This window comes from Sarcophilus harrisii, chromosome 2, assembly GCF_902635505.1.
Source record: "Sarcophilus harrisii chromosome 2, mSarHar1.11, whole genome shotgun sequence".
NCBI classification, from domain to species: domain Eukaryota; kingdom Metazoa; phylum Chordata; class Mammalia; order Dasyuromorphia; family Dasyuridae; genus Sarcophilus; species Sarcophilus harrisii.
The window spans coordinates 505,631,258-505,657,189 of NC_045427.1; the positions used below are offsets into that span (position 1 = coordinate 505,631,258).

General features: G+C 34.7%; 1 protein-coding gene across 2 annotated transcripts in view; it reads right to left on the reverse strand.

Annotated features, from left to right (window-relative positions):
• Positions 1-25,932, reverse strand: part of WDR72 (WD repeat domain 72) — a 270,383-nt gene that overhangs the window by 185,673 nt on the left and 58,778 nt on the right. For both annotated transcript variants that reach the window (XM_031955230.1, XM_031955231.1), the window contains exons 11-14: positions 24,467-24,608; positions 22,963-23,211; positions 20,257-20,477; positions 17,586-17,781 (exon numbers count right to left, since the gene is read on the reverse strand). In XM_031955230.1, coding sequence (XP_031811090.1) covers positions 17,586-17,781; positions 20,257-20,477; positions 22,963-23,211; positions 24,467-24,608 — 808 coding nt within the window. The remainder of the gene's footprint in view (positions 1-17,585; positions 17,782-20,256; positions 20,478-22,962; positions 23,212-24,466; positions 24,609-25,932) is intronic.

Genomic DNA, 25,932 nt, shown 5'->3' on the forward strand with positions numbered 1-25,932 from the left:
AATTATTAACCTTTCCTTTAACCTAAATATAGCTGTCAACTAACTTAGTGGGTAAGTTTGTTTAAGATTAAGAAATTTATGTTCCTGTCTTACATATTCTCGGTTATAAGACAGGAACATAAATTTCTTGATCTTGGGCCTAATAATTCCTTTCTGAACAAAAACTAACATTTAAAAATATATTCATAATTTATACTAGGGTGAAAGAAACAAATTTACTAATTTTTCAGAGATGCAATTCTACTAATTGTCTTTTTTTTACCTTTTCACTTTAATGGGTTTATAAGTATATATATATTTATAGAGCAAACAACAATATAAGAAGAGTACATATACTTTCTTTATGAACAACAGAAAACTCATATGGCTTTGGAGTTAGATAGACCTAACAGTGCCATTTAATATTTATTTGTTATGTGAGCTACGAGTTACTTGACCTCTTTGAAATATAATTTTCTCATCTCCAAAATAGGGGAGTTTGATTATATGCTCTTTATAAGGCTCTATAAGATCCATAAGATCTTTCAGGATCTAAAAATTGAAACTTTTAAATCTTAAATCTTTTTACGAAAAGACTAGTTTAAGATTATCTACATTTTTATTCTATATTCCTAAATTCCAGTTTAAAAAAAAAAATTCTCTTTTGTGGTTTTTACTGGAGGCAAAGGAACTTAAAAAAAGACAAACCCAAAAATTAAACAAGCAACAACCTAGAATTAGCACTGATTTTAATGACTGTTTTTACTACCCTATGTAGATTACAAATCTCAGGAGGGAATAATGAGGTGATAAGTAGTTGTATACTTGATACATTTCAGTTTTGTTCCCTGTGATAGTAGAGTTGGGAGATACAGTGTAATGTAGGCAAGAAACAATAGTCCAGGGCCAAAAATACCTTCTCTATACATATGAACAGCCTCATAAATCTGAATGATTTCCACCTGTATTTACAAGTTTCTCTTGGACATTCAAAAGTCCTCCCTGGTTAAAACTATCAAGAAACCTCTCTTTTAGAGTTGTTGTTGAATTATTTTTTGAAGCTTCCCTAAAGGAAAAGCTTTAAGTAGGGATTCTTTGTTTTTCATTTTCAGGCTTTTTTGACTCTTGGTGACCTCCTTTCAGGTTTTCTTGACAAAGACTTTGGATTGGTTTGCTATTGCCTTTTTCAGCTCATTTTACAGAGGAAGAACTGAGGAAAACAAGGTTAAATGACTCGACTCAGTCACATAGCTAGTAAATATGGACAAATTTAAATTCATGAAGATGACTCGTTCTGGTTTCAAGCCCAGTGTTTTATCCATTTTGACACCTACCTGTCTTCTTTAGGAGAAATTACCTCTTTTAGAAATACCACTTAACTAAACCTAAACTAAACCCTCAGTTAACAAAGGAAAGTGAAAACAGGGAGCATTTAAGAGAGAGTAGGTTTAGCAGAGTTCTGGCATACTGGATAAGGGATTAAACAAAATAAGTGGAGAACAAGAAGGAGAAAGAGGAGAAGGAATGTATAAGAAAATAATGTCACAAGTTTTTAGTTTTGTCTGGACCTTCAGTAATAAATAGTGTGTCAATGAAAATTCTCTCTGAATTAGCATTGGTACATGTGAGATTCTATGTTGGGACATGCTGGAACTCAGAAACTTATTTAGAAGTCTCCGAACTACAGGGAATTCAGTCCAATACACTTTAATGTAATCAATAATACCATGCTTTTTAGTTCAGCCTTGTACCTCTGTATCTACTTCTACTTCCTAGTCTATCCTTTACACCATCCTCTACAAAAAGAAGGAAAGAGAAAGATAATATATATGCAATGCAAGTAAAAGGAGGTCAAGCTTCTAGCTTTACATAATCCTCCCTCTTACCACATCCCCTTCCAGTTTTATTATGAACACTTTTGTTTATGGGGAGCTCCAGAATTTATCTTTCCTCCCATACACTGAGATCTATAATTTAATAATCAGAAAGACCATTTATAATGGAAAGAGAGCCAGTTCTCGAATCCAAATGGTCTAGATTTAAGTTCCATTATTGATATACTCTATCCAATTCTGCAAGAGTTTGTAATCCACCAGAAGGAAGTATATTAGTTACTATGAAGTCAGAGAATCTAGGTTTGAATTCTGATTCTGTCGCTCCATAATCCTGAGCAAGTCTGGACCACAATATCTAGTTTCTCATGATTTGATAAATGAATCTTATTTTCCATTAAGTTTAAGAAGAGGGTATCTCATTTTCTTTATTATTTCTCTATACTTGATACAATACCAAATAAATAATAATCATTCAACAACTATTGGAATGATGCTTAAAATCAATTTGAAAGAATGGTAGAGCCTTTCTAAAGTGGCCTCAATCATCCTAGGAACACCCATTTATATTCAAGCAAGTGATACGTTAATCATAAACTATCAGAAAGAGAAGTGGATTTGGAAGATGAGGTTTTGATTGGAGTCTTCAAACTACTATTCAAATGGCTATGTGGCTTTAGACAAATTAGTTTACCTCTCAGAATTCCATTACTTCATCTATAAAATGGCTATCATGAGCTACTGAAGAAAGAAATCAATGAGTGAATCCTTATTACTTAATACTGAGGAATTCTACTTGGTAATGTTTTGAAAATCTTTGTTCCAATAACCTAAAGCACTTGACTGTAATAAAAATGTATTTATTAAAATACCATTAATATTATTATATTATAATTAATAGTATTGTCATAATACTATTAAAATTTTCATAAAATACCATTAATTACTATTACTATTGAAATATTTAAAATGTATTTACTTTGTTTTGTGACAGCTAAAGGACAGGTCTTTTGGGTCAACAAAACTTCAGTTCATTAGAATCCTATCCATAATGAGGAAAATGATTATTTCTCCTTCATATTAATAGCCAATTATTAAAACTGAAGAGGTTTCAGCTTTTTTTTCTCTGTCCCATTTCCTTGTGCATTCTCTCAAAGATAAGGCTGATGGCAAATAGCATTAACATTCTCCTCACTCTTGGTACTACTACCCTACCCAGCCAAATCAAACTTCTAATCTAAGGTGAAGCTCCCAACAGCTTAGGTTTGGATGAAGGATAAATTATTGGAATAAATTGCCCAAGGTTGAGGAATAATTTAGAAGTAAATGACATAATCAAAATTCATTAGAATAGGTTTAGCCCCTCATCGCAATATTCATTTTCTCATTAATTGCTATCCAATAAAAGTTGATTCCCACTCTCAGGAATACCCCTCTTCCAAGGACACATAAGCTGTGTGCCGGCTACCATGATTGGCATTCAAGAGTGTCATAGATCTTTTATTATAATGCTTTCATTATTAATAATAAAATGACCATTTGTCCAGAAATTATTTTCTTTAACTTTTTAAACATCAAAATGATATACATGAAGCTATGGGGCCCCATCACAAGCCACTTTATCTCTTGAATGCCCTGGGCAACTTCTTAGGGCTCTAACTTCTAGAATCATGGTTTATCTTATCTTTTAAAGGGTGTTTTCTCCTTTGAAGGTGTAGGCTGATAAGAATCATACATCAGGGCATACGTGCACATTTACACATATACAACTGTGTACATACTTACAAAAACTACAAGATAGAAATTATTGAACTAAGTTGCACTGAGAATATAGTAGAGATGCCTTAGATGGACTAAAATAAGAAATTGATTAAATATTTTATTTGTAATTTTTAATTCCAACAATAAGATGACCTCTTGTTTTCTTTCCAGTTTGAGAAAACTGTTAAGCTTCTACTTTTGAAAACATTTGATCCTAAGGCACTTGAAAGTATGTCTATCACTCCATTCTATTTAAATTATATTTCTTACTACTCTAATAGTTTTCAATTGTTAAGAGTTTCTCTAGTTGCAGTCTGTAGTCTAAGCCTGTATGAGTATAGCCACTGTCAATGATATATTAAGTATTATCTGTGTATAAAGTGCTGTACTAGGGACTGTGCAGAATTTCAATTCTTTAACCAAGAGTCAATCAGTCAATCAATCAAGAAATATTTATTAAGCACCTATTATGTACCATCCACATAAATATATGCATATCCATAGAGCATACATGTTTGTATATATAAATACATTATATGCATGCATGTATAAGGATACTAGTATGCATATATTTCAAATGCCATAGAAATTATAGAGATGATATCATAAGAGCTAGAAGAAACCTTAAGGTTCCCACACATTATGCATGAGGAACCTGAGGGCCAGGATGATGTCACACAGATAGTAAATGGAATCTCACTCAGATGCCTCTACTCAAATTAGTACCAAATGGGAGAATGGGAGGCCATTTTGCCCTACGGACTTTATTGGCTTCAGGATATTGTCCATCAAAAACATTTATCTGTCATTTCAATCATCTTTGACTTTAAGATTTTACTTGTATCTTCCCTTTATCTTCATCCATAGCTTACTGTAAAGAACTTTCCTTATCCTGGTTTGAACACTCAAAAGGACTCATCAAAAAACGTTAGCACACAGAAGATTTGCATTCATACTAACTAAAGAAGAACAAAATTACTTTAAAGTGGTTTTATGTTCATTTTCCACCCTATTGTTCTGTTCCTCATTCTCTCTTTTCCTAATATCCTACTGGCTATTCTATTTCCAGTGCCTGAACTCTGTTCTTACCCCGGCCCAAGGAATCCGTTAAGTCCTTCCAAACATAGCTCATGTGTCCCCTCCTTCCTCCTTGAAGCCTATCATGATCCACCCAAAAATTCCACCTGGAAATTACTTTGTGAGGAGGGGTTCAGGTATAGGAGTAGGGGAAGGGGAGAGGAGAGAGGGGAAAGGAGACAGCCTCTACCTATTTCACCCAGCCTGTAATTATAGTTGCCACTCCCAGGACTGCCTACACTACTGACTGGCACAGAAGCTCCGAATGACTTCGTTTCTGAACTGACCTTTGGCAGTCTGGGAGACCCCAGGCCTGGGAGAGCTCATCATGTGATACCCACCTAGTTTAGTGGGTTTAGTGTGGGATGCCCACTTAGCTGCAGCCCGACTAAAGCCCAGAACTTCTGAACTCCTGTTCCACCAAACTTGGTTTCCCCAGAAGCAGAGACTGTGCAGCACTCAGCCTGACTGGAAGCTCCTTTGTAATACTCTGAGCACTCCTCCTATTGCCTTCTATTGACTGTTATATTCTGCCAGTAGAATGCAGGCTACTCAAAATTGGGGCTTTTGCAACTGGGACTTGTCATCCCCAATATCTACCACGTTCCTCAAACTTTTTAAATAGGAAGCCAGTTCACTGTCCCTCAGACTATTGGAGGGCTAGACTATAGTAAAAACAAAAACTTTGTTTTGTGGGCCTTTAAATAAAGAAACTTCATAGCCCTGGGTGAGGGGGATAATCGTCCTCAGCTGCCACATCTGGCCCGCAGGCCGTAGTTTGAGGACCCCTGATTATTCTAGAAGTGATTATTCATAGTAAGTGTCTAAAGCTGAATTGGAACTCAGCTCTTCGTGATCCCAAGCCTAGCACTCATTCCACAGTGCTACCCAGTTGCTCAGCAATTAATTAACATAGTAATGTCATTTTGGTCACCTTCAAAAAACGAAGGACAATAACAACATCTGGCAAATACTGGATGCCCAATAAATATTTTTTGAATTGGACTGGAGGATACCTTAGACATCTTTGTCAAGGGTGGATGCTTTCTATTGAATTACTTGTTTACATGTACATGCTGTATCCTTTCCCTACCCCAAAAGACTGCAAGCCCCTTAAGAACAGGGACCATTTTCATTTTTAACTTGTATTTCCTCCATTTAAACATTGTCTGAAACTTAGCAGTAGGTGCTTAAAAATGTTTATTGAAATGAATCATTTAGTGATAAGCTATTTTTTTCAAATGGGAATGGTGAAATTCTTCTATAAGAACAATCTAGTTAAGGATATGTGACTTTGCCATTACTTGTGGCTGAAATCTTTTGACTTCCCCACTGAGAAGGGTAAATGTCTTTGTGTTTTCCTAGCCCTTGACACAGTTGTTTAGTCATTTTCAGTCATGGCCCCATTTGGGGTTTTCTTGGCAAAGAGGTTTGACATTTCCTTCTCTAACTCATTTTACAGATGAGGAAACTGAGGCAAACAGGGTTAAGTGACTCACCCAGGGTCATACAGCTAGTAAGTATCTGAGAACAGATTTAAATTCAGAAAAATTATTCCTCCTTACTCCAGATCTAGTACTTTATCTAACCACTGTGTCACATGCCTAGTCTAGTAGTTAAACACTTAATAATTGGGGTTTTTTCATTCATTTATTCATTCACTTTATTCATTTATTCCTTCAACTATGCCAAAAAAATTTTATGTACTGGTTGAAACTAGAAACTTATGATCTTAGATCATAAGTTCCTTTTGGGCAAGGATTTTTTTTTTTTTTGGGGGGGGGGGGATGGTAATTGCAGTCCCTTAGCACAGGGTCTGGCACATAGCAGACCCTTAATAAACATTGATTCATTGATGGATTGATTCTAGAGGACAAGAACCTTTTCTTTTAACTCAAATTCTACATAGTCCCTAGTATATATAGTGGTATATGCATTTAATTTTATCATTGAGGATAACAATACTCCCATAGGCCCATACTAGAGACTGTTATCACCAAAAACACTGACAAATAAAAACAATTAGAACAGTGAGGTTTAAGTAAGAAAGTGAGTTTTAAAGCAGAATGGGGTGGTAGAAATACTTCAAAATGCCTTAGAATTTTATGACTTCAAAAGCAAAACTACAACAATTCTCTTTATGGTAGGAAAACATAAGGTCATCCTATATCTGAAACTATGGATCTGAAATAAATGTTTAGTCAAAAATTCTTATTTCAATTCTATTTAAGGCATACTATACCACTTGCATCCTTAGTACAAAATTTCCTCAATAATAATTTCTACCTAATAGATTGCGTCATTGTTTTGTTTTAGGGTTTTTTGAGGGTTTTTTGGGTAATTCAGAAATCTTGTGTAGTTTTGTCTTTCCATTTTATGAAATTTCACAATTGAACTTTCTCAAAGTGCTACTTAGTGTACTTTTATTTACTCATATGCTTGAAAATTGCTAACACAAGTTTGGAGCCACAGGCTCCAAATCTGAATCCATTTATTCATTCAACAAATGTTTATCAAGCACTAATCTAGTCAGTGAAGATGATACAGGGATAAAGGAGACATAGTCCCTGAAATTAGTTCTCAATGAGTCGAGGCTAAGGATGATGTCACAAAAATTTAAAACACAAAGACAAGCACAAGATTTTCTTCAAACTACAGACATTATTTTTCAGAATGGAATGGTAACAGGTTTTGGCCAATTAAAATATACCAGACTTACAAAGTCAGGTAAAATGAATGCATGCCACCAATTTGTCTAACAGTCATATACAATTTGATAACTTAAAGAAAAGTTTGTTAAATATACGGGAAAAGAATCTGCTCACTTGCTGAGGGTCATCATTTTGTACGCTGCCTTACAGCTTAGGACCTATCCTTTGATTTCTCTTTTAACTTGGTCTATCCTTGGAAACACAAAAGACTTAACTATCAAGCTTTCCCAAATGAGTTTATGGTAGAAGGCAGAAATCATTGGTACTCTCAGATAAACAAAATGCATCTAATGTCCTTTAGTCTCTCAACCAGATTAGAGGGCCTATTTTCCCAGAGACCTATAATCATTACAGTCCACTGAATCTAGCCTTTCCAATCTTTTCTGTGGCAGCTGGTTATTGGGAAGTTGCTAGGGAATTGAAAGGAGTCAGCTTGGGGAAAGGCAGATGGCTCCTTTGGGCTTATCTCCGCTAAACATTGCAGCTGTGATACCCACAGAGGCTCCCAGTGTCTCAGAGCTTCTACAGAGGATGCCTGCAGAAGGGGGTTCTCCTTGGCTAGGCTACAAAGCTGTTATCCTAAAATATTCCAATTCAACCATTGTTGCTAAATAATATGTCTGAACATCTAAATCAAGAATACTCTCCATATGCTTGACCAAAGCAAGAAAGTTAGCTTAAGCTGATCCCAGTGTTCTAGGTCTAGTATTAGTCATATTTATCTTAACAAAGAACAAGAAGGGAGAAACTACAAAAGAAAACCACAAAAAAATCAGTGGAAAGCAAGATTTAATTGGTAAAATAATTCTAAGTACAAAAAATACATATTTTTACCATTAGAATGATTATATTGATTTTCATATTGGTTTCTGAGTATACAAAATGCCCCAAAGACATCTTGCATGTACATATCACAATAATATTCCTAATATTATCATATTATGATATTCTCAGATATAAGCAAAGATATATTAAAAGTCACGGTGAAAAATATTCCCATTAATACACAGAACAAATAATTGTTTGAAGATGTGGGAAACATTTCTTATCAAATTCAAATTAAATCAGTGGCTTAATGACACTTGTAAATCAGATACACATTATTAAAATCTCACAAGTATTAGCCAAGATTCTAGAAATAATAATGTAATAGCTTAGAGTGAAGAAGTCTAGAACTGTTAAAATAATGCCCCATCAAAAAAACTTTCACATCTGAACCAAGTTGGAAAATAAAATTATTTATGCTAGTTTTCTTTAAAAACAAAACAAAACAAAACACCAGTTGTGTTATCAAAATAAGGGAAGTCTACAAAGATCTACTTGATCCATACACATATATGTGCATGTACCAAGAACATTAGGGTTTTTTTGTTTTTGTTTTTATTTAATCTTAACAAGCTTAAGAATTGAGTTGAAAAATAAATGTGTTAATTTCCCCCTAAACAGAAACAGAAGGCAGTTGGGTGGCCCAGTGGATAGAATATCAGGCTTAGAGTCAGGAAGACCCAACTTCACTAGCCTCAGACACGTACTAGCTGGGTGAACTTGGAGAGGGAAGTTGGGGGGGAGAAAGACCCTTTTTGCTTCAGTTTCCTCATCTGAAAAAAAGAGCTCAAGAAGGAACTGGCAAACCACTCTTATACACTTGCCAAGAAAACCCCAAATGGGGTTACAAAGACACAACTAAAGCTACTGAACAACAGCAAGAGTGGTCAAGGGAGAGTCCAAGTTTCAGTGTCAAAGCTCTGTTATTAGCTCTGTAAAACCCAGGTTTTTAGTGACTCTCAAATAGCTTGTAAAACTTAATTAAGATTTCAAAAACAAAAAACTAGTAATTCTGTTAGCTAATGTGTTCCACTGGTATTCTCACAATTTCAAGAAGACATAAAGAATGTCACCAAAATACTCAGTAGTCTTCCTGTGTCAAAAGTATAAGAAGATATGATGGAAATATCATTTAGATAATAAGAAACACACCTTAAAGTGAGTGCCTGAAATTCTGAAAAGTAATGATATCCCTACACAGACTCTGAAGCTACAGAACTCAAGAAACAGCAGACATTGTGTCCCATTGATAACTGCCCAACTGAGAGAATCTGTACCCAATATTCTGTGTCTTCAAGAAGTTTACAAGTGCTCTTCCTGTCCAATTCTGTGAGGGTTACTCACCACCCTCTAATTAACTCCAAGGGATAGTAGGAAAAAGTGGCTAACTCCAGCTGAGGCCCAAGGTGTTCCTAAAAGGATCAATTTCCCCAAAGCCCCAATTCATTAGTTCCCTCCTGTATGATTTCTTGTCTCGTTCTTTATTGTTACATGAGCATAAATCTTCTGTTCCCCAAAGACTAAAACTCCTTGAAGGTCAAGGCCCCTTCCTTGATCCTTTGCATCTTCCACAAGGCCTAATACAATGCCCATGCTCAATAAATGCTTCAGGAACTGAAGTGCATGGGGCGTGGGGGAAAAAGAACTTTAGAGACAAATAGGTAGCCTGAAAAAGAGAAATTACCAAACAGAACCTCAGCTCTCATGAAAACCTCAAGAATGTACAAATTCAGGAAAAGTTCACTACAAAACTTTTTTTTTGATTCAAAATACCAAATTATACCAAATCTCTAAATACAAAAAAAAAAAAAAAAAAAAAAAAAAAAAAAAAAAAAAAAAAAAAAAAAAAAAAAAAAAAAAAAAAAAAAAGGAAAGAAGGAGGGGAAAAGGAAAAGGGTAAAGGAAACTTAGCAGAGTATACAAACTGTATTAAGAATAATAACAATAATAATAAAGAAAAAAGCATTTAGGCAAAGGTAATATAGGAAAATCATGCCTTATCCCTTAAAAAGATATTTTTTTTTCCTCTGAAAAATGTCCTCATATTAAGGACTCTATATTCTACCAAAAAAAAAATAATGCATCTTTGGGAAAATGACAAATGAAAGATTATGATATGTCAGGTGCTACAAATCCAAATACTATCTTTAAGACAAAAATAATGAAAGTAGGAGAAAGCTGGACATGCTGACAAAGCAGGAAAGAGAATCTAAATTTGTACCTGTTTCTATCCAACTAGAGAGCCTGACAATAAAATCAGAAAAAAAAAAATCTACCTCTCTACCATTACAAGTCAGATAACATTAAGACTCAGTTTTCAGAGATAAGACTGATCCTTCATTAAAAAAATTTTTTTTAAGTATTTTATTTTTGTAGTAGTTCAGACTTAACAGGGCAGGATGCGGGTGGGCCAATAAAATTTGTGAAGTGGAAAATTACTTCTTGATATGGTGACCTTATGTAACATTTTGATTTGACACAGTATGAATTTTAAACTACTGAAACACTATTTTGGCAAAGCTGATTAAATACTTTTTGAAAATTGTGCTCTCTATTTGGCTCAACAAATGAAGCTAGAGATGATGGCATTCCCCTAAATGCTGGAGACTGTGAAAATATTTTGAGAAGATTGGCATTTAAGGGACATAAGCTATCTAGTTCTCAGTAATTTTCTTAAAGATGCATGTTTAACATGATTTGTAACGATGAAAGTAAAGCAATACTAATTTCTCTGATATGATTATAAACAAGGCAGCACATATAAGTGAATTTTCCAAATAACTCCTTTTAAGAGAGAGAGACAGCCTGTCCAAGTATATTAGAGGAACCAAGTGAGAGTCTAAGAACATATGAACTCAAGTTCTGAATCTCATAAATACCAGCTGCATAACTACTCTGTGAGTTACTCTCCTCAGTGCCCTATGGAAATATAATGCTCCAAGTGACTCAAATTTCTTCTTAGTATAATGGGTGATAGTTGGCCCTCCTGTAAAGTCACCTTTTGGAACCCAAATTCACAACAACATGATAGAGATAGGGAATAGCACAGCTGAAATAGTGATCACATCCCTGAGTGTCTGTGTAAGATTTTAACCCTTCATACAATTGACTTACCACCTTGAAGAAACTTCTTTTCCCAGGTTTTCTGTCCTGACTAGTGACTACCTCTTCTTTAAGTAGACATGTCAAACATACAGCCCAAAACATTCCTGAGAGCAGCACAAATCAGATTTTAAACATTGGGAATACTTAACTAAATAAATATACAATAAAATATAGATAGCATTAATATGTGGTTTTCTAAAGCCATGTGGCCTGTAGGGACATTTATGCATGGTTTAGTGCATTGCACTACAAAAAAGTCCTAGTCACATAATTCACTTTATTTCCTATTATTCATCAGTCTCCTCTTTATGCCGCCCCACTGAACCACCCAAACCATAATGATATACTTCTCTAGCTTTTCCAGTCATTTCCTTTCTAGGTTCTCCATCTCCTTCTAGTTTGGGAAACATGAACCAAAATAAAATCAACTCTGGCATATTTGCTAGATGGAAAGTTTTAATCTATTCTCCTATAAATTCATTAATCATCTTGTAAATCTGGACCAAATGCTCCCTCCCCCCCTTAGTCACTATTACTTTTATGTATTTTCTCCCTTATCTGAATGTAAACTTCTTGGGGGTACAAACCATCTTTTCTTTCATTGTTAAATCACCAGTACTTGATACATAATCACTGCTTTTAAATGTTTTTTTTTTTTTTTCCCCAATTCATTTAATACCCATCATCTGAGGGCAAGAATAGCTATGTGGATGCAAAAAGACATGGTCACAGCAGACATGTGTCTGGTCATTTGAGACTGGAATTCATTTGGCAGGAATTTCCTATGTACTGCCATTAATTTGACAGTTTCTTGATGACTTAACAGCCATTATGTGGCCTTACATTAAAATATTTACTTTTCTGTGTTTTCTGTTGCCACTAGTATCATTTCTGCTAATAATATTCTTGCTACTTGGAAACTTCTCAATTATTTTTGCCATAGTCTTAAGAAATCAGATGACAAGAGTTGTTAAACTATGTATAAATTAAAAGTTGATAAAGTAATAATAGTGCTCTGAGGGCAACACATATAGAATCAGTCACAGGAAGATTAGGAAGATACAGACAGTCTTGAGTGCTTATAATTCTCCTTCCAAAAGGTAAACATTGCCAGAATTCTGACTTATTCTAGATACTATTGTTTAATTATATTTATAATGATAGGTTCTGATTAGAAGGTTAACATTAGAAAAAAAAATTTCAAGAAAGTTGCAAGAGTTTGTACCTTTGTACACATATCCTGTTTATCTAATGTCATACTGAATAATAGGGACTTTTAACTGGAGCATCTATAGTTAATAAAGTAACCTATCTGAAATTAGAAAGAATTTTATGCCAGCAAAATTTTTCCACTCACTTTGTCCTTACCAGGAGCACACAGTCCTTTCAAAAAATAGTTCTTATCTTATAGAATCTTATCTGAGAGTCAAGATTTATTCCTGGCTTGTATTTCAGAAAAATGAATATTAAATTATTTCTATTGTGTTCCAGAGTGATGGGGGTGACAAAGCTGCTCAGAGTTGTCACTGCCCAACACACTGTAGGCACTCAGATATTAATCAATAATGACATCTCCTATTTTTCCTCCTCCTATCTATATCTCAACATCATAGGAAGGCCAGCAAATCAATACACAAAACTGGATAGCCCCATCACTCCAAGTCTAGAAATACTGCTTTGTTTAGTAAGGGGGAAAAAAGATATTCAACGTTATATGTGTTCTCTATTTCTTCTGTCTACCCTTTCAAAAGAACATTTTAGCCTGATGTATAAGATCTTATTCAAATTCTCATCTAACAAAACCATTACTATGTGTTTTGAAATCAAAATTGGGTAGAGGTATGTAAGCCTGAGATATGCCTTGTTGTCTCAAATAAACAATAAGAAAAGAAGAAAACTTGAAGAATCTCATTAGTTCGTTCAAGTTTCAAAGTATCTTACTTAATGCTAAAGAAGAATATGAAAAAAATATAAAACACTGTCTCCTGATACGAAGGCTTACAGTCTGGTTATCTCATTCTCCCCATCCCAGCCCACTGCTAGTTATAAAATATAATGTCAGAAAGGATTATTAAACAAAGACTTGGAGAGGATAACTTCTTTAAAACTGGGAAAATAATTCTGATATGAGGGCTGAATTTTATGTAAATAGGCCTCAGCTGAAATGTTTTGTTTTTTCAAACTACTGCAGGGAAGGCAGTTAGATGGCACAGTACATATAATAGATACAGCATGAGTCCTGGAGTCAAGAGGAACTGAGTTCAAACTAGAGGCCTCAAATGCTTAATATTTACTAGATGTGTGATGCTGAGCAAATTACAACCCCCAATTAACAGATTAAAAAAAAAAAAAAAACTACTATAGAGGAGCAGGATGTGTTTCTAGGGAGAATTTTACTTTTTAAATGTCTATTAGAAAAAGATGATTTAATCAACTTATTTCTCAGTTTCTTCAGTATATTCAGTGTGTGACAAGGATCACAGAATCCCAGATTAATATCTGGAATAGACCCTCAAAGGGATTTAATCCAAACCTCTCATTTTACAGACTAGGAAATGAAAGATCAGAAAATTTAAGTGAATTGGCAAAGTAGATGGCAAACCTAGGATTGAAACTCAGGTGTTTTGGCTCCAATCCCAACTTTGTCACTTGTTATCTGTATAACCTTGAAAAGATTATTTAAACCCTTGTGAGTCCCAATTTTTATATCTGGAAAGTGAGGTGGATAGAATAGATGAGGATTGAATAAGCCTTAAGGTCCCAAAAAACTGCCATAAGTAACACATGAAAAGTTCCCCATACACATAGAGTAGATAGATTAAAACATAGGTTATAAAACATTATAACTATTAACTGAAATAACTAAGCAAAGTTGTACAATAGATAATCTTTCTTCTTTTCCCTCTTATATCACACATATGATTCCACCTGTCTCTACTATCATCATTCAACACCCTGATATTACCTTCAATGTTTTTGTTTCCAAGTTCCAGGAATTAATTGGAAGTTATCCTAGAATATCAATAACTAATGAGTCATTGAAGAACAGCTAGGTTACACAGTAGACCTCTCAAAGGTTTCTAACTGTGTGGCCTTGAGGCAAGTCACTTAACCCAGTTTGCCTCAGTTTCCCCATCTGCAAAATGAGCTGGAAAAGAAAATATCAAACTATTCCAGTATCATTTCTTGACAAATTGGGTCACAGAGTCAGACAGGATTAAAACAACCAAACAACATCAATGAGTTATTAATATTTTGGTGTGAATTTAGTACATTATAGCTTCTAGAATCCAGAAAATCCTAATCATTGGTTCCAAAAGCAGAATTTCAGACTTAAAAAGTAATTGATGATTGATGGAATGTTTCACAGGACAGAGATGATGTGGAGTTTTTGAGAGTATTAAATGTGAAAGTATCCTGATAAAGTAAAAGAGTATGGTATTTCTTTCACAACTCAGGATTTCATCCCCTTTCCTGGTCTGTTCTAATAGCAATCTGATTGTTCTTTCTGCCTTCCTCCCTCTCTCTTCATTTTAATCTATCCTTCAAGATGACTTTGCTAAATGAGTAGTTCTAATCATGTCTTTCTGTCTGTCTGTCTGTCTGTCTCTCTCTTTCTCTCTCTCTCTCTCACACACACACACACACACACACACACACACACACACACACACAAAAAAAACCAGGGGCTCTCTAGGATCTCTACAATCAAATGCAAACGTCTATATTTGGCATATAAAGCTCATCACAACCTAGCCCTATGCTAGGTTCTGTACTTTGTCTTTAATCTTCTTACCTATCAGTCCCCTCCAGGAACTGTGTAGTTCTGTCACACTGGCCTATTGGTTCTTCCTTCAATGTGACATTCCATCTTCCCTGTCCTTCCCTCTACCTCCTGTAATTCCTGATTCCCTTAAGATCATCTTAAAGGGGCAGCTAGGTGGCACAGTGGTTAGAGCAGCAGTCCTGAAGTCAGGAGGACCTGAGTTCAAATTTGGTTTCAGATACTTAACACTTCCTAGCTATGTGACTCTGGGCAAGTCACTTGACTCCAATTACCTCACCGAAAAAAAAAAAAGTTAACTAAGATTCATCTTAAATATGTAGCAGGAAGCCTCTTGTGGTACTACCCCTTCCATCCCCCAGCTGCTACTGACTTCCTTTCTAAAATTATTTTCAAGGTTGTTCAGGTAAAAGTTTAACAATCAGCTCCCAGAAGGAAAAATGTATAGTCGGGCATACTTTTAAGTTTAATCTGCATTATTAACATTTTTTCTATCACTTTCTTATGTCTAGACAAATAAATTAACAAAGGAGGAAAGAAAGAAAGAAAGAAAGAAAGAAAGAAAGAAAGAAAGAAAGAAAGAAAGAAAGAAAGAAAGAAAGAAAGAAAGAAAGAAAGAAAGAAGGAAAGAAAGAAGGAAGGAAAGAAAGAAAGGATTAAAGAAATGAAATGAAAGAAATAGAAGAGTGATAAAGTTATGCAATAGGTACCATGGGGGACTTGAAATTAGGAAACCCTGTGGTCAAATCAGGTCAAATCAGACAAAGCAAGTATGTCTCAGATACTTGCTGGCTGTATGATATTGAATTAGTCACTAAACTTCTGTCAGGTAACCTAAACCTTAGTTTCATCAAATATAAAACTGGATTAATAATAAGATCTACCTCAAGGTGTTGTTCCAAAGATCAAATAAGATAACATTTGTAAAGCACACTGCAAACTTTAATAACACTATATAAATGTCAACTATCATTACCATATATAAGCTAAATGGCCAAAAAAGCATTCATTAAGCACCTATACTGTGCCAGGCAGGTATCTAGCTAAGTTCTGGTAATACAAAGAAAGGTAAAAAACAATCCTCGCTCTTAAGGAGTTCAGAGTCTAATGGGGGAAGACAACATACAAACAACTATATGGAAATATGATACAAACAGGATAAATTAAAGATTAATAGAGCAAAGGTATTAACATTAAGGGCAACAAGGAAAGGGTTCTTGTAGAAAGCAGGACTTCCAATGAGACTTGAAGGAAACTTGGGGAATTGAGGTAGAGATGAGGAGGGCATGTTCCAGACATGGGAAACAGAACATCATCTTACTTAAAACATTGACATAATATAAAACTCTCCAGGCAAACTCACGAACCACTCTAGTAGCAGGAGCATTAATGCGTGGAGGAGTTCTATCCATTGAGACAGAGGGTGGGGAAGCAAGGAAGGTCAGGATGCAGCAGGGGTGTCTATCCTATAAGATAAGGAGGATGGAAGTTGGGATAGATGGTATTGCAGTAAGGGACTATAATTTGGGATGTTTATTGCCCTAGCTGTGACTAACTTTTCTTCCCTATTGGCCTTTGTGGATTTTAGCTGCAAAGGGAAGGAAGGCCCATAATCTGTCACAATCCCCATTGGGTCAGAGAACACATTTCCAGAGTTAGGAAAAGATGGAGATTTTATCACAAAATCTCTGTATCTGTACAATCATGTGAAACTGCAGGGTCCCACAAAACAATGTCTGAAAAACACTAGTATAAACCATCCATTCTGTTAATAGTATCCAGCATAAAACCATTACTGATTAATCAATAAAAACTCATGTGGGAGTTTCACTGAAATGTACTTTTATAACACTCATTTATTCACATTCATTAATTACCTTGTCCCTCCTGTTATGTTCCCAGGATTTGCCTCAAGTGAGGGAGCAACCTATTGTTGATCAAAGAAGTCTTAAGATTTTGGGCAACTCAGAAGTTGATATGATACATTTTCTGCCCTTTGGATTGTCATCTTCTCTATCCCAAACACCTAGAATCAAGTTCATTAAGAATACTCAACTCTCAGCTTTCCTGACTGGACTTTGGTCAACTTTACAATTAATTATATTCCATCATTACAAATCATCAATTAGCCCAAAGGTTGCTGAGCTTGGGAGTATGTTGAAGAAGGCAGTATCTAATGTAATTTGAGATGAGTAGGACACTAAATTTCTCTCTTGTTAATAATTAAAGTAGATAACTTATGTTTTTATTTATAGCTTCCAGAAATATCCGGCTCATTTCTGTGCACTGCAATGTCAGCTAATCATCCCCTTGTCAGGATCTGACTTAGGCTATTGTATTTTATTATCGGTGTTCCTAGCTTCATTGGAAGTCATTAAATATAGCCCATTTGTACTAAAATTAAACTCTCCAAAGGTCTCCTGCTGTGCTTCCATAATGCTCTTGCCTTGTTATCTACTTTGAAAAAAATACAATCGTGAAAAAATACAATAAAAAAAAAATTCTATTTACCAGTTTCAATTTCCCAGATGTAAATGGAATCATCTGCACATCCAACAATTAAGAAATTTTCCTCAGGGTGCCATTTTATTGTTGTCACAGGGGAAAGGTGCTTCTGAGCCTTCAAAAGACACATCTTTTCCTCAAGGTGAAGAAGTGCAACTGAGCGATCATTGCACACACAGCATACAATGTGATGATCTTTCAGCTAAGAAACAAATGATATTATTTCTGTAGCAGATAATTTAGTCTGATATTTCTAACAAATTAAATTGTTGTCCTTTTTTTTTTTTTTACATTGTTTACATTTGGAACGAAGGTTAAGCCTGTATGTGTAACACAACTTTCATTGATGAATTCCCACGGGTTTTTCTTGGTCAGTTCAAACTAGTATGTAAAGAATATAGAAACACAAGATGATTTCTTAAACTCACAAAATTACAAGAAAGGACAAAGATTGCAGTGGGAACTTCTGATTTAGAATGTATAGGAAAATAAAGTTAAAAACTTGACATAAATCTCAGACAAAAGAGTCAATAGAAATAAATACAGAACAAAAATGACAACAAAAATCCATTTTTTACTATCTCCAGAATAACTCTGGTAGATTCAGTTTAGGTTAGACTTGTATAATATAAACCCAATTTCTCATTTGTAAACTCAAAATATGAAAATGCTACTCAGAGGCATGTGGTATATATAGTACAAAATGTGCCAGACAGGCAGATGTTCTAGGCTCCAGTATGGACTCTGGCACAAGCAATGTGCATGATCTTAGGTATAACTTTTTTATGTCTGACTTTCCTTAACAATTAAATAGAAATATGGCACTACCTCTCTGAGAGGGAAGTTATGAAGAAAGTTCTCTATAAATTATAAGGTATACATAAATGTGAAAAATCATCACTATCATCATTATCTCATAAATTTGAACATAGTCTAAATAGGCAATAGGTATACTTAACATAATACAGACAAACAACCAAATATTTAGTCATTTTCCAAAAACAAATAGGTCAAACAGCTAGTAAATGTCTAAGGCTGGATTTGACTTCAGGTCCTACTCAGGACCAGTACTCTATCCAATGAGTCACCTATCTGCTCCTATTCAATATATTTTTAAATCTATTTTATTTATAAGGAGAGAATTTGCACCCCATCATAAATGATACAGCTATAGAAAGCAAATTCTACAATACAGGTAATGAGATATTATACTAATAAGGTGTAACACCCAGCAACCTTTCTGAATAAATCACGAAGGGCAACATTATAAACTGAGTTTAAGCCAATCCCTTAGGATTTTGAATAGTTAATCTCTAAAGAAAGTTCAGTAGAAGCTGCCTTTGTAGGCATATATAACCATAAACACGATCACAGTACCAAGCAGTGAAGGTACTCCTCCAGAAAGAGAAACCATTCTATTCAGCATTTGAAGGATCAGTTAAAGAGTTTAAGGCACAGCTGGAGGAGAAGGGACATAAGAGTTTAGAAGTTGCTTTCTGAAAAATGCCTCTGACAGCAGGAGAGACAGACAGACAGAGAGAGACAGAGGAGGGAGAGGGAGGGAGGGAGAAAAGGAGAGAAAGGAGAAGGGGTACCAGCCAACTGTAGACTCAAGTGAGAAGCAACCCTGACATATTTAAAAAATAAAGTTTGGCAGCCCAATTGAGCAACCCACAAGCTGACAATGCACCTAGAAGAGAAATCAGAAAGGACTTTATTAGGAGAACAAAGAAAATGGAGGCCTTTTAGTTCTGCAATTCAAGTTACTCTGGCCATGTGGTACCTCACTATCACTCTACATTGATTGTAAAGACTTGTATATCTGTGAATTTATCCCATGTTTGGGAGAAGCAGGGTTCAGGAGGGAAGTAAAAATGTTCTATAATTATCGCTTTTATTATGATATATTAGTAAATGCTTTGGCTAACAGCTAATTATATCTATTGGCAGACTGGTAACAGAAAGTACATAGGTGGAAGTCAATGAAGTATAGCCCCATAGCTCCAGGTTAGTAGCAACCTCTGAGGATCCAACCTGTAATGAGTATCCAATTGGAGGTAGCAAAGAAGAAGTAAATACTATATTAGAATAATAACAGTAATAAAAACAGTATTACTTTTCACGGAGCATGCACACTATTTCTAATATTTTCATATCCTCATTCTTTCCCTGATATTACAATTATCTTATTGTCATTAAATGCTCTACATAAAAACTTTTAAGTATAACACAAATGTGAGCTAATATAATTACTGTCATTAACAATGTCTATTATCAGAGAATAATCAGCAAATTAGCCAACTGCTAATTATAATAGTTATAAAGATTTGCTAGGTAACAGGCTAAAAACTATTTGTTAAATTGGGTCCCTGGATTTTCTTTCTTCATGATGGTTCCTCTGTTTTTTGTTAATAAGTAACAATTGGTTCTTCATAGTTCTATTTTACTATCTGAACTATATGTAAAGACCAAATTTTTGTATCAAAGAAAAGTTGTCATTAACTTCAAACCCAAGCCCACAAAAACCAAATATTTAGTCATTTTTTCCAAAAACAAATAGGAAAAAGAATAATGGAGATTTCTTTATTAAATTTTATAAATATAAACTAAATTTTAAAAAACTGTTAAACAATTCAAATAATAATATGAGTGATTTTTTTTTTCTCCCTTTACTTACTGTGAAGATTTCTGGTGACATCAAAAGGCTTGTTACTGGACCTGCCCACAAAAGGAATTTATGCAATACTTCTTCAGTTAAGATGTCCCACCAGATTACACAAGAATCTTGGTCCCCTGAAACCATCCAGCTCTGATCTAATTTGGAAGAGTGGCTATGAGGATAAAGTAATGAAGTAACACTTTTGCTGTGGCCTCTAAGAACTTTATGAGGTAGGGAATCTGAAAGTAGAAAGAAGAAGATAAATTGTTTTTGCTAGCTCAAGGATAAGGTATGATTTTTTTTTTTTTTGATGATTTATAAAAAGGACTATCAAGAACAAATTGATGACCAACTCTTTGAATTTCTTCTCATCATCCTCCCTTTCCCTTCTTTCAGATTCTGCTTTTTCTTAAGATCTGTTTACACACAAGAAAGACACCAGGCCTGGAGTCAGGAAGACTCATCTTCCTGAGTTCAAACCTGATCTCAGATGCTTACTAGCTGTGTGACCCTGGGTAAGATACTCAATCCTGTTTGCTTCAGTTCCTCATCTATAAAATAAAGTAGAGAAAAAAGAAGTGAAGGGTTGTCTTTACCAGAGTATAACGACAATGTGGAGGCAAAATATATTGCAGTTCTCAGAATTTCATAAACATAAAATTGATGTTAAGCGGGTTAAATAAATCAGGAACTGCATAAGGATGGATGGAGAGATATGTAGAAGCTGCAATTGTTATTATCAAAAGGCAAGCCTTTTTCATCTTTCTCCTAGGCTAATATGCTGGACAATTTATAGTTTTACACCTGGCTCCATGATCAGGATAAAATTACTAGACATGCCTTTTAAAAAGAGGGGTTTGATAGCATGGGAAATTATGATCACAATAATAATAAAATTAAAACAGCTTTTAATATTAGTAGTATATTTAAGAGACACTATTTTAGTGTGTCAGTCAGTGAACAACCACTATTTATACAAGTAATTCAAGAGTTATCAGCTCTCACAAGTGCAATGATATCCACGCAGATGATCCCCAGTTCTACCTATTCAAGCCTTGTGTTCCTTCTGAGTTACAGCCCTAAATTCTCTCTGGGCATCTATAACAGAATGCCCATTTTTGTTGTTGTTCAGTTGCTTTTTAGTTATATCCCATTTTCTTGGTAAAGATACTGGAGTAGTTTGTCATTTCCTTCTCCAGTTCATTTTACAGATGAGGATACCAAGGCAAACAGATTTAAGTGACCTGCCCAGGTTCATATAACTAGTCAATATTTGAACTCAGGAAAAAAAAAAAAGTTTTTAAATTTAACATATCCAAAATTTGGATATGTTATTTAATTTAATAAATTTAACATATCCAAAAACATATCCAAATCTGTCCCTCTTTCTAATTTCCTTCTTTCTCTGGGGGAAATCACTATTTTTCTAATCATCTAGGTTTGTGACTTTTGTCATCTTTATCTCTTTATTTGCCTTCATCCCAGCATATCCAATCAGTCATCAAGTCTCATCAAATCTAACTATAACATATCTAACATCAATTTGCTTCATTCCACTCAACTTGATCACCACTTTCCTTGAGGTCCACATCCCCTCTTACCTGAAGTATTGTAACGGCTTAATTGTTCTCACAATTTTTTGATTCATCCTCCCCATCAGTCATAGCTGCCAAATTGGTATACTTAAATGGCAACTTTGACTATGTCATTGCCCTGATTAGGAAGCTTATTGATCCCTACTGTATTTGAATTAAATAAAGATACTCCCCTTTTTGTAATTTAAAATCCTTCTTAATCTATCTTTAATCTTGTCTTTCCATACTGATTTGAAATCACTCCCCTTCTACATTCTAGGCAAGCTGGCCTATATCTAGTTTCCATATACAGAATACTTAATCTCAACTCTCCATTTCTTCACATAAGCTGTGCCCTATCCCTGAAAAAACCATCTTCCTCAGCTTTACTTAAAAATTATAACTTCAAAGCCAACTCTTTTCTTCATCAACCCAGTTGTTATTATCCTCTCTCCCAAAAAATTATGTTGAATTTCATTAAGCAATCATTATTTCCTGGCATGTCTCTTTGTGGCCCCATTTCTGGGGCAATGAGGTTAAAGTAGTTTGCCATTTCCTTGTCCAGGTAAGGAAATGGAAGCCAACAGAGGTAAGTGAGTTGCTCAGGGTCAAATAACAAATTAGTGTCTGAGACCAGATTTAAACTCAGAAAGATGAATCTTCCTGACTTTAGGCCTAGAGCTCTATTCAGTGTAACACCTAGCTATCCCAGTTTTAAAATTTATTCTGTATATATTTGGTGTTTATTTAATTGTGCACATTTAATATCCCATCTATCCACCATCCCTAATCCCAGGAGAATATAAATCCCTTGAGGAAAATGAGAACAAAACAAGACGCACCTGTTCAAACTGTACCCCTAAGTTTGTAAGAGCCTAAGACCCCATTTTTGACATGTCTACAGAGCTCAACTTATCTCCTATCACTAAGCTCAACTTGTTACTCAGAATCTATTAATTTTTAATATGTAATTAATACAACATCAAAACTGCCTAAAACTATACAAAACTATGAACAAACACTAAGTATGACCAACTTCCTGCTACATCCCTCAGAAACCAATGGGCCTTTTTTTTTAACTCAGTACTTCTTGTTAATATGAAATATATTTGATTTGACTTGACATTTTTTAATGAATTCAACTAATTACCTTTTTTAAATAAGGGACTGTTTTCCAAAAGTCCTGCTTTTGCTGCATTTAAGGCAAGCGTTATAAAGATCCTCCCATCTTCACATCCACATATTAGTTTGTCAAAATTTGGAATATACATAGATGAAGTGATGGCTGGGCTTTTAGCTCCATCTTCAAGACCACAGAAACCATCAATAATGCTAGGTGATATAGTGTGATACTTGTCAAAATTATCTTGAAGGGTGTGAGTAGCAGTTATTGGTATCTCTAGAAAGGAAAAACAGGGAAAAACAATTTTTAAGAAAAGGGCATGGTTATTCATCATTACCTCCAAAAGAATTGAATCAATGTGTCACTGGAGCAGCCAAAAATTCCTAGTTACTCAACAGTGGTACACAAACTAGTTAATTATAATTTTTTTTTAATAACCCAATGTCTTCAGTGATCAGATGCTAGACACCATAATCCTGAAGGGCTTGATCAGGATAGACCAATGAGATCCATCCTAGAATCGAGCAACCAAAGATGCCTGAGATAGTAGGAGGAACATCATGGGGTGCTTTTAGCTTAATATAATCAAAGATGAGAAGAAGAAAAGATAGAGTCATAGAATAAAAAAGCCCTAGGTTTAAATGTCGGTGGCAATTTCTTTATCAAATAAGATTAGATTAGATGAAGGCAGGCTTCTTCTCACTCTAAAATCTTCTGAGATGGTATTAGGTTGCTACATGAAAAATTTCAGTCCGAAAAATGATGAAATATTTGAATATTTCAAAATGGGGTGAGATTTAGTAGCTATCACAGACACTGTGTAGTGTGTATGGCTAGATCATATTCAATGACTTTCTGGCCTCTCATCATTTTGCATCCTGAATACTGAGTATACTTCAGCAACTACTGGAGATTTAAATAAGACTTGAAATAACCCCAGGAAACTTTAAGGTCTTCATATACACATATCATAAATTCAGAGTTGGAAGAGGGACCCAAGCTATCATCTGGTCTAACATCCCTACTTAAGGAAACTAAGGCCCAGATTTGAAGTGATTTGCTAAATGCTAACCTGCATTTGAACCAAACTCCTCTGATGCCAAAACTGGGACTTTTTTTCCTATGTCTTAACTGCCTTTTTAAACGCTTTAAAATAGGTTAGGACTCTTAAGATAACCTAAGATTATCAATATGGAGATAAAGGGACCTTAAAGCTCATGAAGTCCAAGCACTTTAATTTACAATTAAGGAAGCTGAGATTCAGAGATATAAATGGCTTGACTAAGGTCATACAGATGAGATAGGATTTGAACACAGGTCTTCCTAATTCCAAATTCAGTGCTATAACAACTGATCTATTATACCATGCCCCGCCAAGCTTGGATAAGCTAAATCGCTCTCTCCCTCGACACTATATTACTCCCTGACCTTGTCTTCTCACTTGCAGAATCAGGAAGAAAGATCCAGAAATTTTTCCCAGTTTTAAAAACAGACAAAGCACATGTTTGGCGAATGAAATAACCTTTCTTACCTTTAGGGGAACCATCAAACTTTGACACTGGGACATCAGGGATATGCCACAAAGTGATTCTTCCAGACATTTCTCCTGAGAAGAGGACTTTATAAAACGGTTCCTTTCTTTCATTGAGATAGCCCATAACAAATGGATAGCTCTGTATCAGAAAAAAAATTCAAAATTTTGCACACCGGAGAAAGGCAAAGACTGGCAACTGGTGACTGCCATGGTTGTGATGAATGAGGAAGGTTAATACACTCATTAGCTTTCTTCCATAAATACCTCACTTTCTTGAAATGTCTAACCTTTACTGTACCAGAAACAAGGATGTGACCAGCTTCAATGGAAGTACCATGCAAAAAGATTCAGGCAATAGCTACTTCTCAATATTCTCAAAAGGAAAGGAAATATCCTAAACATAAAAGATCAAATATTCTAAACACAGTGTCTGTCTAATGAAGGTTCAGAGGCTTAGGTTGAGTGACCCTCCATATCAAATGAGCTTCCATGAAAGATGACTTTTTCTGACGCCAACTTGAAAAAAATTGAAAAGATAAACTAAATCAGTTAATTTTATAACCCAACATAATCTTTCTTTGATGATTCAGAGAACACTTCAGGATCTTGTAATGATCTCAACTGTTATCATTTTGAACAAATATGCTCGCTGAGTCCTGGTTATCAGATTCCCTGGTTCATTCACCATTCTGACTTGTGTTTGCTTTACATACATCCATAACTTCTACTACAGACTAATTAATAAACTAGATTGGACTCATCTGATTCACTTCATATAATGTGAATCCAGAAAAAGGCAGTGCTTTAGTAGATTCAACTAAAACCAAAGGCTCCCAAACCCTATCCTTTGTTCTTTCCACTCAAACAAATTATCTTCATTAAATCCTGCAACCAAGTAAAAATAATAATTTAGGAAACTTTAAGTTGATTATAAAAATGGATTCTTTTTTAAGAGCAAAAATCAGAAAATGAGTCAACATGATTCTTTCAAACTCAGATTTATATTTGTCAGCTATATATATAACAAACATATATATATATATATATATACACACATAGACACACACACACACACATATATATAAATTGCCTAGATAATAGATATAATTGTCTTGAAAAAGAGAATGTAGTTTTGAAAAAATGTAGGTAGGATGAGAATCTAGAGAGACAGACAAAATTCTGCAATCTATGTATCTATCACTGAATTGGTCATTAAGCATTTATTGAGTATCTACCACATGCTAGGTGCTGAAACTATGAGAACTATAATCTGGGATCTTTTAGCAAGTTACCAAACTGATGAGAGATCTAGTTCATTTGAAAATATAAAGCATTATGTCATGAGAATTGCTTAGGACAAAAAATAATTTTGATATGGTTTCATTTTGTGATAGCAATAGCAATAATCCTATAAGTTTTGGGTTCTACTTATTCTAAAGTTGAATCAGATTATCTGGCCTAGA